The 16,447-nt window shown below is 36.8% G+C and overlaps 1 protein-coding gene across 1 annotated transcript; it reads right to left on the reverse strand.

Annotated features, from left to right (window-relative positions):
• Positions 1-3,933: 3,933 nt before the first annotated feature.
• On the reverse strand, positions 3,934-15,849 carry LOC120628961. Its single transcript, XM_039897664.1, has 10 exons — positions 15,629-15,849; positions 15,179-15,276; positions 14,419-14,604; positions 12,995-13,109; positions 11,720-11,792; positions 9,305-9,452; positions 7,872-8,007; positions 6,834-6,986; positions 5,735-5,895; positions 3,934-4,781 (listed from the first exon to the last, which is right to left on the reverse strand). The coding sequence occupies exons 1-10, from the start codon at positions 15,716-15,718 to the stop codon at positions 4,598-4,600; spliced, it is 1,344 nt and encodes a 447-aa protein (XP_039753598.1). The 5' UTR covers positions 15,719-15,849; the 3' UTR covers positions 3,934-4,597.
• Positions 15,850-16,447: the final 598 nt, after the last annotated feature.

A 16,447-nucleotide genomic window follows, 5' to 3' on the forward strand; every position in this document is an offset into this window, starting at 1 on the left:
TTTTCTCTGGACAACGAGTCGTTCCATGGAGTGTTTACACCTATTTATATGTCCTAAGAACTTGAGGCATTAAAACACAGCTACTATTTTAAATCCCGCCCGCGTTTTTTACAAATCCTGTGGGAACCGTTTGTTTTCTTGGAATAAGAAGTAGCCTCTGTCTATATAAACTAACTCTATGGCAAAAATCAAGTTGATTGGTTGCTTATTTAGGGCGTGAAGGAAAGACTAACAAACAAACACACTATCGCATTTATAAAATTAGTTAGGATTGTTAAAGTCTCGTTAGACCAACGAGGCTTAGTAACAACTATCATGAGTTAGTTTTTGGTTCGAACGCACGCGGGTCGAAAATTAATAGGACCTGCATTGGAGCAGCGTGGTTGGTCCATGCTCTAAAACCGTCTCGCCTATGAGAGGAGAGGCCTTTGCTCTGCAGTGGGACGCTAATAGGCTGCAGATGACTAAAAGGCTCTCCGGCAGCACGGCAAGATCAGGTACCGAATGCCTGAAGCCTATGGCCACAGATGGCCACACGTTCGTAGCCTCTTAAAGAGGGTAGATCTAAGGTCATCATCATCACTTCCAACGATTGATGTCCACTGCTGGACATAGGTCTCTTGTAAGGAGCTTCAAAATCCACGGTCCCAGGACGCTTGTTTCCAGCGGCTCCCAGAGACTCGTTTGTCCGACCACCTCGTTGCGGCCCACCAACGCTGCGTTTACCTGTCCAGGGTAGCAATTCCAGAACCTTGGGACCCCAATCTGAGGTAATGCTCATAAATACTGTCTTGAAAGATTACTTTTAGGTATACCTAGTAGGTGCAAGATGCGATCGCAGCTTCAGAAGTACCTACTGAAGGCGTCAGTTCTTAAACAAACACCTTGTTTAAGGTTTTGTACAAAAATTGTTAAAAGCTAAAGTATTCAATAAAAACTAAGATTTAACAGCGATTATGAACTTTATTTGACAACAGTTACAATAAAATACAAATACAACAGTCTCAAAATAAGGCACAACCAATATAATGCGTTTCAAAATTTCGCCTAAGAGGATGGAAGGAATACAGTCGTAATTTATATATTTTACAAAATAATAAATAATGCTTTATTTTTTAATTACCATACCTAAATGCGATGATACACAAAATATATACCCAACTACGTATGTATATCCAAGATTTCCGCAAAGAAAAGTTTGCATAAAATCAATCAGTATGGTATATCCAGACAAATAAGATCAAGAGGGAATAAAAAATTGTGCCATTCGGTCGGTCTCATCAGTAATCTGTCCAGTATCGAATAATGGCCCTTAGCAGATGGGAAACATCGAAGGCTTAAAGTATAATGAAAATATTCAGCTCTCTTAAAAGAAAAAAATATGCTTTATTTGTAAATCCTATGAATGGCAAGTTCGATTTGAAGCCTACGTTACTTCTTCTCTCGCGTTCTGATGCCACATTAGATGTTTCAAATGAAAAAAGAATGTTCTTATATCTTGTCTATAACAGGAGCGTATAGACCTTCATTGTTTCGGAAACAGCCTTAACATTTGTATACTGTTCCCTTGTGTGCACAATATGCCTGAACACAACAAACTAAAAACTCAAAAACTTAACGGTAGAGCTGACCTAGGACCCGTAAAACCTGCCTTGATATATCTGGATAGATCCTTGAATATAATTGGATACATCGCGCGACCAAATAGTGACTATACCCACAGTTTTCATTGCAGCGTGGTGTCATTCTCTCACAAATTTAAAAAGCAAAGCTGCCGTTTACTATCTCGCTTGCTAATAAAATATGCGGTTGCAAAGTTGCGCAATGTTCTTTCGAATGTCCAATTCTTCATAACAGTAGCCTTAATACAAGATTTGCTCGCTTTTAATCGAGGTGTCGTTTTCGAGTATTAAACTCTGTATCATCAAAGTAAAATGGACCATCCAGTATCTACCAAATTCAGTTCTTCTGACTATAGTTTAAAAACATTCTGTTAAAAGCGCGAACTTAAGAATTGTAGACAACTTTGAGCTATAACACCATGTAAATAACATCCATTTTACTCCAACGTTCAAGTATTCCATACTCGAAAATGACTCCTTGATCTGGAGCGAGCAAATCTTGTACTAAGGCTACAGATACAGAGAAAATATTGCATAGCTATCCTTCTATTTTAAGGGATGTAACAGCGTCAACGGGGGATGATGCCAACACGAAAGTTCGCCATGAGAAGAGCTCCATGGTATGTCGGGGGTAAGGGGGGAAATCACCTAATGAGTGCCTCCAGCAAGGCTCGAACATCGACTAGTGTCGACTTTTCGGACTACTGGACTTTGGATTAAAGTACACGAACGCCCTCGTGACTGTGGTAAGAATGTAAGAACCCACGTCCGTATGACGTAAGAAATCGGGGCCTAGTTTTATATATAATCACCAGCGATACAGCGTTTATTATATATAATCAGCTTTTTGCTGAGTTGAGTTGATTTCCTATATACTCAAGGGGTAAGGACCCTTTTTTTTATTTAACGATAGGCCGTTTGGCGATAATCATGCCTGCTAAAGCAATGATGGGGTAAAGGTTGGAGCACGCTTGCCTACAGAATGTTTATTCACTCTGGCCTTGAAGGTACTCAAGTTGTACATGGCAGGAAACACAGTTGCCGGGAGGCCGTTCTACATCCTAGCGGCGTACCGCTAGGATGTAGAACGGCCTCGTGATACGTATATCAGAAACGTGGATAAAAAAACGTTTCGTGCGTGTTGATTGAATATCAACTAGATTAGGATGCTACCGATCAAGGCGTCCGCTGTTCTGTGGTAGAACGGAGACGGGGGAACAAGGTTTTGAAGTTCCTAAGCACACTTACCAAAGTATATCCCGTAATAATGATGTAAGAAATCGGGGCCCGATTGTATAACTAAATATTAAGGCATGTGTAATAAGCAAATAGTGAATCAGTTTTTTGTTGAGTTTATTGGACTCTTTATATACTCTCTATACATAAATTATATTCGACTTCTTAGCTTCTTCACTTTGTGCGGAAATGAGAGACGTACCCACCCACGTATCAACCCACCCACACGGCACCAAGCCACAAAGAGAAACTGCATTTTAGATTGTATTTATAAAATTAAACTTAATTAAAGTTATATTACTTGATAAGGTAACACAAAAAGGTACTACACAACAAAAGTTGAATGTAGTTACATTTAAAGATTGCTTCGATTGACATACTTACATAAAAAATAAACAGTAAATAAACACATCCACAGCTAAAATTACAACATACAAATTGCTTTTATACAAAAACTTACACTATTTACATACCGTAAATAATTTCAATAACATAAAAATCAACAAGACAAAACGAGTATAATCTTTTTAATATCAAACTTTAATTTATTATGGGTGTGAATGTTTTTTGTGATTTTATATTGCTTTTTGTTTTCATTTCGAATTCGTTATCAGAAATATTCAGTTTAAACTTGTTTCCATTCATTCTAATTCAGATACAGACGGACCGCTGTAACAAATGAATTATAAAAGCAGTGCCATTTTAAACTAAGCAAAATAAATACAACCACAACTAAAATAAAATATTTTAAAATAAACGATAAATTTAGTACCCAAATTTTTTGTCCAATAAATTCTTATAAATCTAAGAAATGCTGCTGTTGGTTTGGCCAACCCTTTTGTAACACAGATAGCTTCTGAGCGTAATCCTCAGCAGTTCCTAAAGTTGCGTTGCTTGATTGTGAGCTCTAATATTATAATGTTAGGTTACTGTTTTCCTTGCAGCAGTTCCTAACGGGGCGTAGCTCGATTGTGAACTCTAATATTATGACGATAGGTTACTGTTTTCTTTGCAGCACTTCTTAACGGTGCGTAGCTTTTGATATCGAATCCTATGAGAATAGGTTAGTTTTCCTTGCAGCTGTTGCACAGACAGTGCGGTGTGCAAGTTAATTTTGAGTTCTAATGCTATGCTCATAAGTTACTGTTTATGTTGCAGCAGTTCCTAACGGTGCGTAGCTTGATTATGAGCTCTAATCTTATGACCGTTACTGTTTTCCTTGCAGCAGTTCCAACAGCGTTACAAAGGCAGTGTGGAGTGCAGCTTAATTTTCAGTTTTAATCTTATGCACATAAGTTATTGTTTTGTCGCAGCAGTTCCTATCAGTGTGTAGCTTGATTTTGAGCTCTAATCTAATGAGGATAGGTTACAGCTTCGTTTGCAGCTGTTCCTAACGGTGTGTAGCGTGATTATGAGCTCGTAACATATGGAAATAGCTCATTGTTTTCCATGTAGCAATTCCTAACGGTGCGTAGCTTGATTTTGAGCACTAATCTAATGAGCATAAGTTACTGTTTCCCATGCAGCTGTTCCCACAGCTCTAGCTAAGACAGTGCAGTGTGTAGCTTGATTTTAATTTTTTATCTAATGAGCATTTGTTACAGTTTTCTTTGCAGGAGTTCCTACCGGTGAGTAGCTTGATTTTGAGCTCTAATCTAATCAGCATAAGTTACAGTTTTCTTGGCAGCAGTTCCTAACGGGTTGTAGCGCGATTTTGAGCTTTAACATATGGTCATAGCTTACTGTTTTCCATGTAGCAGTTCCCACAGCTGTAGCTCTGACAGCGCTGTATGTAGCTCGTGTTGTAGCTGGGCGGAGAGAGCGGGCGCGGCGTGTGCGACAGCGGCGCCGCGCGTCCACGCTCGCACCACGCCTGTCATCCCACTTAGCGGACCCAGACCGCTTATGTGTAGATCCATGCCGCTGAGGAGATAAAACTCCATAAAACTCCAACTCCAGCTTGCAGGTAATTTTGCAATTATTTTTAGGATGCAAAACAAGTTTAATTTAATATAGAAATGAATTTAATTCGTAACTTATTTGAATTTCACAATAATACTAACAAAATGAATTATTATTGTTTTTAACATAAGTTGTGCTAACTTCATTGGTTTATGTGATATAGAAATACGGCATTACTCTTATGCGTAAAGTTATGCGCAAAATGAGTATATTTTTAAAATATTAAACTCTAATATTTATTTGTGAATATTTTTTGTTATTTTAAATGGCTTCCTGTTTTTTTTTATTTTTATTTAAAACTCCTGAAGTCCACGAACTAAGTTTACAAATTATTGTCTAATAAATTTATTAATAGCTTGCAACTCTCTCTACATGGTCTGTTTGGTGTGTATTGTATTTACTGTAAATCTAATTGAGACCCTACTTATTTTTTTTTTAATTCGGTTTAAAAGAGGAAATATCCTTTTATTTTATATCTCTTCCAGAAGGGAGGTTCATATTCTATATGAAATAATGCCTAAGTATGAAATGTTGTTACACCTTAAGTTATAAATATATAAATTAATTCTACTCTTTTATTGGCAGGGCTGTTAATAAGAACTCAAAAGAAAAGTTGTTATCGATACTTGCTACTGAAAGAGTCAGTATGTTATATAGAGTCCCGTCCCACTCAACTGCACAAATTTTTCATAGTAATAAAATTGATGGACCAAGCTGGTAAGTGGACACCCATCGCGTATAATATGAGCAACACTTTGCAAAGCCAGGAACACGTCATGTACCTGTAATTACATTGGCAACTACACCCTTTAGATCGGACCAGATCAATGCTGGTTGGCGCAGAAATAAGTATAGCAATAGAACTTTTCCATACAAGCACTCAAATGATGATGAAAAAATATATAATCACTTACTCCATATACTGGACTCTAAGGTCGTCCAATTGAGCGTACGGCTCCCAGCGAGTGAGTCCAACACTGATAGCCATGTGTATCGCGTTGTTGCTTAAGGCGGCTTCCACGCGCCCCGTGCATGATACACCCATGGCTTTAATACGGTATTCATCGTAGCCGATCTATAAGATATTGACGAGTATTAGAAATAAATAAAACTTTTATTCCACATAATAATTATTTTATACAAAAACTCTCGAATTTTATATAGTGTACAATATTCTACTAGTCAAACCTTTTCATTTGATACCCATGCGTTGTGGAAAAAAAGGTAATTCGCTAAGATCACTCCCGACTAATTTACCCTTCAAATAAAAAAAAAAACAAAATCAAAAACGGTTCATACATTCGGGCAATACAATGCCACAAACAGACACATACACACGCACACACACGAAGTCACGCACAGCCACATACAAACCCGCACGCACGCCGCACGCACGCACGTACATACACCCTGTTACACCCCGTCCCTTTGTGTCGTATTCGTTAAAAGTAAAACATTACAACAGCAACATAAATCAAGCAAAAGCTATAGCACTTCCATGACAATATTGCAGAATGGATTAATTTAACGGTACTAAAATAAAAACATAATTAACAATATACGGGCGGGGCGGGGCACATAGCTCGGAGAACCGATGGACGTTGGGGTCGTAAGGTGCTGGAATGGCGACCCCGCACCGGTAAACGCAGCGTAGGTCGGCCCCAAACGAGGTGGACAGATGACATCAGGAGAGTAGCTGGGAGCCGTTGGAGGCAAGCGGCCCAGGACCGTGCATTGTGGAACTCCCTACAAAAGACCTATGTCCAGCAGTGGACGTCAATTGGTAGAGATGATGATGATGATGATAACAATATAAACCAGACCTTGCTGTTTCTACGCTTAGACTTGAAGTTGACTCTATCTCGTTCATAACAGTGGTGCTATGGCGAGGAACCAATAGGATGAAGATATTTCGCGCGTGTGGTTGTGATTGGTCAACATTTTTACGCACCACCCGAAATACATTTGGGCAGGCACATCGATGTATTAATCATTTAGTTTAGTCGTACCAACCTGTAAGTCTTTTATCCTCAGTGTAACGTGAAAGCTGGTCTTCATGGGGTCAGGTCGTGTAACGCTTACGTCATTGATCCGGTTGACGGTAGCCAAATTCTTCACCCAACCCGTATCGGTCTCCAATTTGCCTATTAACGATATTGATCCTATCTGAAATTCGTTTAACGATAAGCGACTGAATATCAATTACAAGTAAGTCTTTGACTACAGTCTCACCTGGTGATAGACTCATATCCCTTTTAATTGGTTTCTACGTGACATCGAAAATAAATATATAGTCAAATTATTGCAAATTCAAATTCAAAATTTCTTTATTCATGTAGGCCTATCACAGGCGTTCAAACATATTTGGTTACATAATTGTAACGGGATGGTGATAACTTCGTTCGCCAATTTAAATCTAAAGCTACGAGGGTTCCAAACGCGCCCTGGTCTAAGAAGAGCCCACAACAAACTTTACGGGGTAATTTTATTTTTAAATTTAATTAAAAGCAATTCACACCCAAGCTTTTTTATCGTTTAAGTAATCCTTAATATTATAATAGGATTTTTCTGCAAGTCTTTTCAGTCTGTCTGTCTGTGTGTGTCTGTTGCAAAGTAATAAGTCCACCAATCTGTACTGGGCCAGCGTGGTGGACTACAGCTTAAACCCTTCTCAGTGTGGGATGAGACTCGTGCCCTGTTGTGGGCCGGCCGGTAATGGGTTTATATGAAGATGATGATGGACAATTTCGATAGTAGCGATTTTCAAAATCATCATGATATATATTTTGAACCATCCAATCTTAACGAAGACAATATTTTAAGAGACTCCAGGTTTTTTTTTACCGAAGCATCAACCGAAGAAGTAGCATCGGAATTTGCTCATAATTGGCTTTTGTTAAACGTTTGTAAAACAAAAATCAGAAGTACAGGATTTGCGACTCTAAGACGCGTGACATTAGGTGCATTTTAATTTGACAATACAGAGTTTGATATGCCAAAACGACTCTTCGATTGCGAGGTAGCAAATCTTGTACTAAACAGTAAGCATACCTTGTGCATAAAAGTAGCGTGAAGCGGTGGTAGATCGAGCACCTCTCGGCACGTTTGTAACAACGTTCTTCTCATATTGATAAGCACCATGTCCACTACTCTGTTGCCGTTCTGCGCTAACTGGTCCACCATTGAGCTGTGAAAGAAGAATCATTTTAGCTATAGTTACTGATTATCATAAGCCCAGTTAATGTCCCACTGAAGAGGCAAAGGTCTCCTGTCTTATATACAACGTGTAAATGAAAACAGAAATAATACTTAACAGGCTTTAGAGGTACCTTATGTACTGTCTCTGAGACTTATCTGCAACCGAAAACCTAATAGTTTTTGAGTAAACCACTGCCATAGATTTTACTGAAAGAAATCAGTTACAGCCTTTGCAAAATTAAAATAATTTTATTCCTACCTGTCACTTTACCACTAAAGTGACAGGAATAAAATGATTTTAATTACGCGTAGCGTCGGTACTATGTGCGTGGAGGTCTTTTATCATCAATAGGGTTGTCATAAGTAAACACTTGTAAACAATGTTTTGAATTTAATAGTTTTGAAAGTAAATATGCTCCTTTCGATTTAATATTTTACAGGCTTTGATTCCTTATGAAATATACTTATGCGTCTTTCTATATTATTTTGTAATTCTGTTACACGTTGTATATATATCTTTATATATATATATTTCTTGTGTGCGTGTGTATGTCACTGAACTCCTCCTAGACGGCTGGACTGATTTCAATGAATTTTTCGGTATGCGTTTAGGTGGCATCCTGGGTGTCAGCTAGTAGTAGTATATATATATATATATATATATATATATATATATATATTTTAATAGTTACAATTGTCGGACCAAGGAGCACGCGAAATGCCGCCCTGTGTTCATCAATTTGACGAGCTCTGTCACAAAAGCTCTACTACTACGGAGATATGTGTGAGAGTTCCCCAGTTCCCCATTTAATGGTAAACGTTTAGAACATTATAGGTAAATTCATTGTCAATTGCTAAATGAATGAAGTGACTAACTGCCAAGAAACACTAATAAACTGGAGTGGTTTTCGATGCTTCGTTATTAGTCGTGTACACGGATTCTGTATGTTCTTAATTCTATGAAGGAATAGCAGTTTAGGTACTAGGTTTGCACCACTAATGACTTGTTGTTGTGACACGAACTCTAAATAAAAAATCCCCATTTTATTGTAAACGTTTAAAACATTATAGATAAAATAATGACTGCCAACTGATAAATTAATGGAGTGACTAACTGCCTGTTTAAGAAACACTACTAAATTGGAGTGGTTTTCTATGTTTCAAAATTAGTCCTTTACACGGTTTCTGTTTGTTCTTAATTGTATGAAGGAATAGCAGTTTAAGTATTAGGTTTGGACCACTAATGACATGATGTTATGACATCGATTTATTGTTTTTGCTATTACCTGTAAGCTTCAAGCATACTAGGGTTGCAGCACATAACTTCAGACACGCTGGTGGCTTGGCGCAGTACTTGACCCAAATGCCTCTGTAGCTTCTGCCGCAGTAACGCGAACAGGGACAGAGATATTGACGCGGTGAGAGGTAAGTCGTCTGTAAGGAATTATTTCATCTATTTATTTATTTATTTATTACTAGCTATTGCCCACGACTTCGTCTGCGTTTGATTTTCTTTATTGATGTTGCACTAAATTTAGTTGTAGTTCTAAAAAATTAAAGTATTCAGTATCGCTAAGCCTTCAATGAGGGGTTTGCTGCTGTCCGCTGAGAAGTTCTCTCATCTATCTCCAACCACAGTTTGGGCAAAATTAAACACATATATAACCTCTATAGTGCAAAAATATTTTTTTAAATAAATAAATATACTACGATATGGTGTAAAATCATCAAACACTCATCCCCTCTCCCAAAGGAACCGAGCTTAATGTCGGGATAAAAAGTATCCTATATTACTTCTAACACTTCCAAGAATATGTGTACAGAGTTTCGTGAGAATCGGTTAAGTAGTTTTTGCGTGAAAGCGTAACAAACAAACTTACATTCACATTGATAATATTAGTAGGGAAGTAAGGATAAGGATAGGGATTTATGTATCATAAATTGTGATTGTGAACATAAGATACATGAAGTGTACAAAGGAAAGCTCATCTCTATAAAAGATCTCTTCCAGCTACCCCAGGATGTGAATAACATGACTTAATTGTGGTTTAGGTCAAATAAAGATACGATATTGGACGGCCGATTGGCGCAGTTTGCAGCGACCCTGCTTTGAGTCCAAGGCCGTGGGTTCGATTCCCACTACTGGAAAATGATTGTGTGATGAGCATGAATGTTTTTCAGTGTCTGGGTGTTTATATGTATAATGCTATTTATTTATGTATATTATTCATAAAAATATTCATCAGTCATCTTAGCACCCATAACACAAGCTACGCTTACTTTGGGGCTAGATTACAAATACAAGATGACCTCCAACACAAATTGGTGAATTACATTCTTTTTTTAAAATCCCCTGTACATCAGTATCGATAAATTAACCGACTTGACTAGTAGAATGATGTACACTACAATGAAAGTCAGGGGTTTTTTAAATATTACATTTATATTGGATAGAAGCAAGGCGTTACTTTGCGGAAATCCATGATATATCATGAAAATTAAGCCTAATTTGCTATACTCCGCGAAAAGCAGGAGTATCTGTATGGTGTAATTTATTATTTCTTCAATCCTTATATTCCAAACCAAACGGCAATGTACCCTCTACGAACGTTTCGCTCCGAAACCATCCTCAGGTGATGTTGACTTTACAATGAATAATTGTTAAGTCAACAAACAGATTCTCCTGCTTTTCGCGGAGTACAGCAAATTAGGCTTAATTTTCATCATGTGTTACATTTATAAACAAAAAAGTTCTACCAAGCCTTTAAAAATGTAGAGGAATTTGAGTTTCAGAACAAGAAAAATAAGTTACATTTTGTATTATTATAAATTGGTTATCTTTATTGCCGGTGTGATACGAGATTACTAATGCTATTAATGATAAGCGACGTTTTTTACTTTTAGATTCGATTTCAATTAGTCACTATCGAATGTGGGTAATTAAAAGCGACTGTTAAAATATAATTTGTTACGCAACGTTAGAATACTAACGTAATTATACACATATACTAACTTAATTACTAGGTTGGTACCAGGCACCGGATCTATGAGACCATCTCATCTCATAGATTGAAGGTTATATCCACCATTGAGCCATTACCCAACCTACTACAGGGAACGGGTCTCCTCTTAAAATGAGAAGGGTTTGAGTCACGCCGTAGGGTCTACCACACATAGCGCGGGAGCCCCAACAATCGGTTGGGGTTGTTGGTAGACGTCCAGAAGGTGTACAACGGTTTCCCCGGGCGTGTAACAAAGCAAACAAAAGGGACATGCCGTGGTGGCACCCCCGGTTATGTGGGGGACCCCCCCCCCCTTTTGGAGGGGGGAGTCCCGCATAACCTCCGTCCTGCCTGCTGGTCGGAGGTAGCAATAAAGCTTTCCACCACGCCAAAAAAATACACTGGTCCGGTGCGGATTGGTAGACTTCACACGCCTTTGAGAACATTATGGAGAACTCAGGCATGCAAGGTTTCCTTACGATGTTTTCCTTCACCATTTGAAGCAAGTGATATTTAAATTGCTTAAACTAGAACGCACATAACTCCAAAAAGTCGGTGGTGTGTGCCGAGGCTCGAACTCCGTCTCCACGAATGGAAAGCCGAAGCCTTACCCACTAGGTTATCACCTCTTATTTAATGTACATGCATGCGAGTGCAAATGATATTATATTTATGCACAGATTATAAGTTATAACATACCTATATGTTTTGCTAACTGCTCAGTAGTCGTGAATTCATAGCCACCTCCCCTTTGCGGCGATGGCCAGGACAACTGAAAATTTTATATATAGATAGGCACATAAATTATGTATATTAAAAGCGATCAAACTTGTACGCATAAATGCGCTTGTAAGGAATACTCTATGTATTTCGGGACAAAGTAGAATGGTGTCAGAATGGTGTTAGAATAAAATCAATAAATGATCAACATACTTTAACAGAGTGTTGCTTGTTTTATTTTGATGGCTGATTGGCGCAGTGTGCAGCGACTCTGCTTTCTGAGTCCAAGGCCGTGGGTTCGATTCCCACAACTATATTATTAGTATTTATGTATATTATTCATAAAGATATTCATTAGTCATCTTAGTACCCATAACACAAGCTACGCTTACTTTGGGACTAGATGGCGATGTGTTTAATGTCGTAGTATATATATATTTTCATGTCATTTAATTCGGGTTCAATTGTTACCTCAATCAGAAGAATAATTTATCTGTTTATTTCTTTATTTACTAGCTGTCCCGGCGAATTTCGTAACGCGGATGTTTTTTTTTTTGATGAATGTTATATTTCAATACTTATACAGAGAAATCTAAAAAAATAATATCATATAAATTGGTCCAGCCGTTCTTGAGTTATAAATGGTGTAACTAACACAACTTCCTTTTATATATAGATAGATTTAGAGCACTAACAACATGCATATTACACGTTTTTAAACAACTTTGTGTGCTAACACACACAAAAACATGGACTGATATGCACGTCAATTAAAAGTGCATTGCACCGCACCTAGCATTGACAAAGCGTTATGTAAACTTAATTTCACATAAAATTTAACAAAAAATTTAACTCATAAGTATTCGGTGAGTTGAATAATAAGTCCATTGGTAAAACAAGGTTTAACAAATTAGTTTATTTGTTGAAAGTGTTAACTAAGATTATATATCACGACTTCCTTACCTAACTAGTTAAAAAAATCTTTTACGCTTGTTTACCTTTGTGAATACTATCTTACTACATTATTAAGGAACCAAAATTGTAGACCAATGAAATTAGACCCAAAACCCTGACTCATGCCACGAATGAAGTAATTTTAATACACTTTTATATATGGCTTCACTGTTATGAATATATTACGTATATTTTGGAGACATACACAGTATTTTTCCTTGAGTAAAAAAAAACAAGTCTGTCTCTACCTAACGAGGAAGGGCAAGAAGAAGAACCAGAAGAAGAAGATAAAAAAGTTACCTTAACAAGCACTTCATCGTGATTGAATTCTATCCCAGGATTAACATATGAAAAGGCATCATCTTCTAGAACCAAGCCAACACTGACATCAGCAGTCATGTTCGATAAAGTCATACTGTAATAAAAAAATACATGTAAATATTTGTAAATCGCAAATTCAACAAATTATTATCATCTCACTACAATTGGAAATTCCTTCATAGCTTTCTTCTTTAAATAAAGTATTGACTTTTATATGCGAAATAAGTTTGAACAATTAACTTATTATCATATTATTATGTAACAGTATAGCTATAGATGTCGACTTGAAATTCAGTTTTTAACAAATCGCGCGGGAACAATGGATTTTTCTGGGATAAAAGCAGCCTGTGTGCTAATTTGGAGGGAATAATCTATATTCATTCCAAATTTCAGTTCAAATTCGTCCAGTAGTTTTTGTGTAACCAAGATCTATACATCCTCACAGGACGTTTCTTAACTATCATATTAGTAGGGTAACATAAAAGTGTATGCTTAAATTAACGATTGGTATCTGCCGAATTCCAACTAGAAACCTTATATAAAGAGCTATTGTTTGATGTAGGAGGCTACCTAAGAACATTAGTTTTTGTCTAGTAGGAGGCTTCGGCCGTGGCTAGTTACCATTCCACCAACAATGACTGTATAAATATTATTAGTTAATAACAAAGAACAAACCTTTTAAATCCTCAATTCGTAAGACCTATTAGAACAAATTATTATGTTAGAGACTAGGTCTATAATCTTATCTTATAATGTTCCAAATGAATGAACACTAGCTTCCTTCTCTCAGCATGTCACAGGTGTAATAACATTCGCTCTAATATGTATATGGGAAACTTTTCCAAGCGGCACTGTATAAATTATATGAATTAATACTTTTATTGTTCGTTGTTCAAAAAGTAAAGAAAACGGAAAGCTATCACACCACATCATACACAATTTGGTGGCCTTATAGCAACGTAGCAATCCTTTCCAGTCAACCATTGCTGTATAAAAAATAAATACAATTATGATATAGAACTTTCAAACACAAACAATGTAGCCTAACTTCACTGTTTACTGTGTAGTCATCAGTAGCCTAAAACAATGCACTGCTGGACTAAAGATCTTTCCCAATGGGAGTTTTTGTTATAATCATCACACTAGCTAGATAGCTTGGAGATCACAGTAGTTGGTACATGCAGAGAACGATGCTGCCCATTCTCTGTTAGTCATGTTGTACAACACCTGCAGTAAGATGAGGGCTTGCAACAACTCCAATCTGCCGTCACCACACGACACTGTGTAGTTACTGGCATTTAGTGGTATTCTATTCATACAACAATCATTGCCTGCCAAAAAAGATTTTAACAAGCATTTGCGAGCCTCTAGTAAGTTTTATTAAATTACAAGTTTGTACTTACAGAAGATGTCCTTCAGCCATCACTGGTATGAGGTTGAATAGATTTTCATTAAATGCACTATACAGTCCTTTAACATTGACTTCACCAAGAGAACAACGTAATGTGAGTGCCATTGATTTCAAGTCCAATGATACAGCTTGCATATGGAATGTTGGATGCCTGACAAGTTCTAGCCTAGAGAGGTTTCTGTAAAAGAGATTGTAACTTTTATTTGATCTTTAGTCCAGCAGTGCATTGTTTGACGGCCAACTGGCGCAGTCGGCAGCGACCCTGCTTTCTTTGTCCAAGGCTGTGGGTTCGATTCCCTCAACAACATGAATGTTTTTCAGTGTCTGGGTGTTTATTTGTATATTATTCATAAAAAAATATTCAACAGTAATCTTAGTATCCATAACACAAGCTACGCTTACTTTGGGGCTAGATGGCAATGTGTTGATTGTCATAGTATATTTATTCATATGCAAAAATTAATAAAGGCATCTTAAGGATCTGCAATGTTAATACGTTGAAGTCTCATGGATACAACATAGTACTTTACTTCCTTGTTTGTGTATTAAACACAGCACAAAGATATATGGCTTATACTAATGTAAGTACCTTAAAATTTACAGTGTATAAGCTTCTGCTAGGTTCGCTTTTTCTTGCCTTCCTTACTTTCTTCACTTACCATCAGGCCAAGAGAAAATATTAGTGGCTTGGCAGTGAATTTATGTCAGTAAGGACATTTACTAATTGACCAGAGATTTAATTTTTTACTTACACTTGGGTATTTTTGGCAAAGTATGAGGTGTCTTCTAGAGTATCAGCCTTAATTTGTTCTCCATTCTTAGTTTGCTGTAGAGCAACATTAGTAAAACTCTGAAAAACAAATCCAAGAATAAAATACGGCAGTGATTATGAAACTATAACAGAGTAAATGACAAATAGATATGGCTCTTAATAGAGAAAGAAAGTATATTATAGATTTGGAACTCAATATCTATAGATTTATGCCTATAAACAGTAATAAAACCACTAAATAAAAAGATAAAGTAATAAGAAATAGTTAAAATCGAAAAATTTTCGTAAAACGAAATCATTAGTTTCACTTAATTCCACTAAAGTATATAAGCCCCAATTTTCATTGATATACTGGAAAATAAGCTCCGACAACCCTGCTCTACTGCATTCTCATAATCCAAATAAACTAACGATATAAAATTTTATTTACTCTTTTGATAACGTCTTGAAGGTTTGGCTGCACTTTGGTCAGAAGGTTTGAGAGCTCCAGCTCTATATCAACAAGCTCTTCCTCGGTCATCTTGGCGTGAACATTACTTTGCTTTATACGTGCTTGTTTTGTCTCAAGAATACTCAATAAAATGTTAATAATATAAAATATTATCGAAGGTTCCGAAACATATTGTTGCCACTGTGCCACATCTGTCAAGTGACAACACAAATTGACATAATTTAAATGACGTTTGGATAAATGACAGTTTTTTGAAAACTTGTCAGTGTCAATTGCGACTTTTAGCTTTGGCCTAAGAACAATGATTATAAAACTTTGGGACTATGTTTTAACTTTTCATTAGTTTCACCACTCAATCTCCTTTGTGCCTTCTCCATCTACAAGACATTGGCGAAGTACCTTGTGCCCAGTTGGCAGAGACAAAAGCCATAAACAAAAATTTAATTTAATTAAAACTTTGGCGGAAAGTATACAAAGATAAAGAACCATTATGCCAGTCAATTAGTAGACGAACTCTTGAATGATGTGTCCCTAAATGTGTACAAAGAATAAGATTAATTAGAGTAGGTGGATAGCACTACTTTTCGGGTATAAGAACTTCTTAAATGGGTACACAAAATTAAATATTATTAGCTTAACACCCCTATAATTGACCACCTTGCTTTCTGAGTCCAAGACCGTGGGTTCAATGCCCACAACTGGAAAAACTTTGTGTGATGAACGTGAATGTTTTTTAATGGCTGAGTGTTTATATTTTAAGTAAATATTATAAGTATATATTTATATTATTCATAAAAA

The sequence above is a fragment of the Pararge aegeria genome, chromosome 13, assembly GCF_905163445.1.
Source record: "Pararge aegeria chromosome 13, ilParAegt1.1, whole genome shotgun sequence".
In the NCBI taxonomy this organism is placed as follows: domain Eukaryota; kingdom Metazoa; phylum Arthropoda; class Insecta; order Lepidoptera; family Nymphalidae; genus Pararge; species Pararge aegeria.

Excerpts from the sequence above, each read along its gene's own strand:
- LOC120628961 (XM_039897664.1), bottom strand. The coding sequence starts at position 15,718 with ATGACCGAGGAAGAGCTTGTTGATATAGAGCTGGAGCTCTCAAACCTT. Across the intron at positions 9,453-11,719 it reads GCAGTTAGCAAAACATATAG|ACGACTTACCTCTCACCGCG; the intron begins GTATGTTATAAC and ends AATTCCTTACAG. Across the intron at positions 8,008-9,304 it reads AGTATGCTTGAAGCTTACAG|CTCAATGGTGGACCAGTTAG; the intron begins GTAATAGCAAAA and ends CTTCTTTCACAG.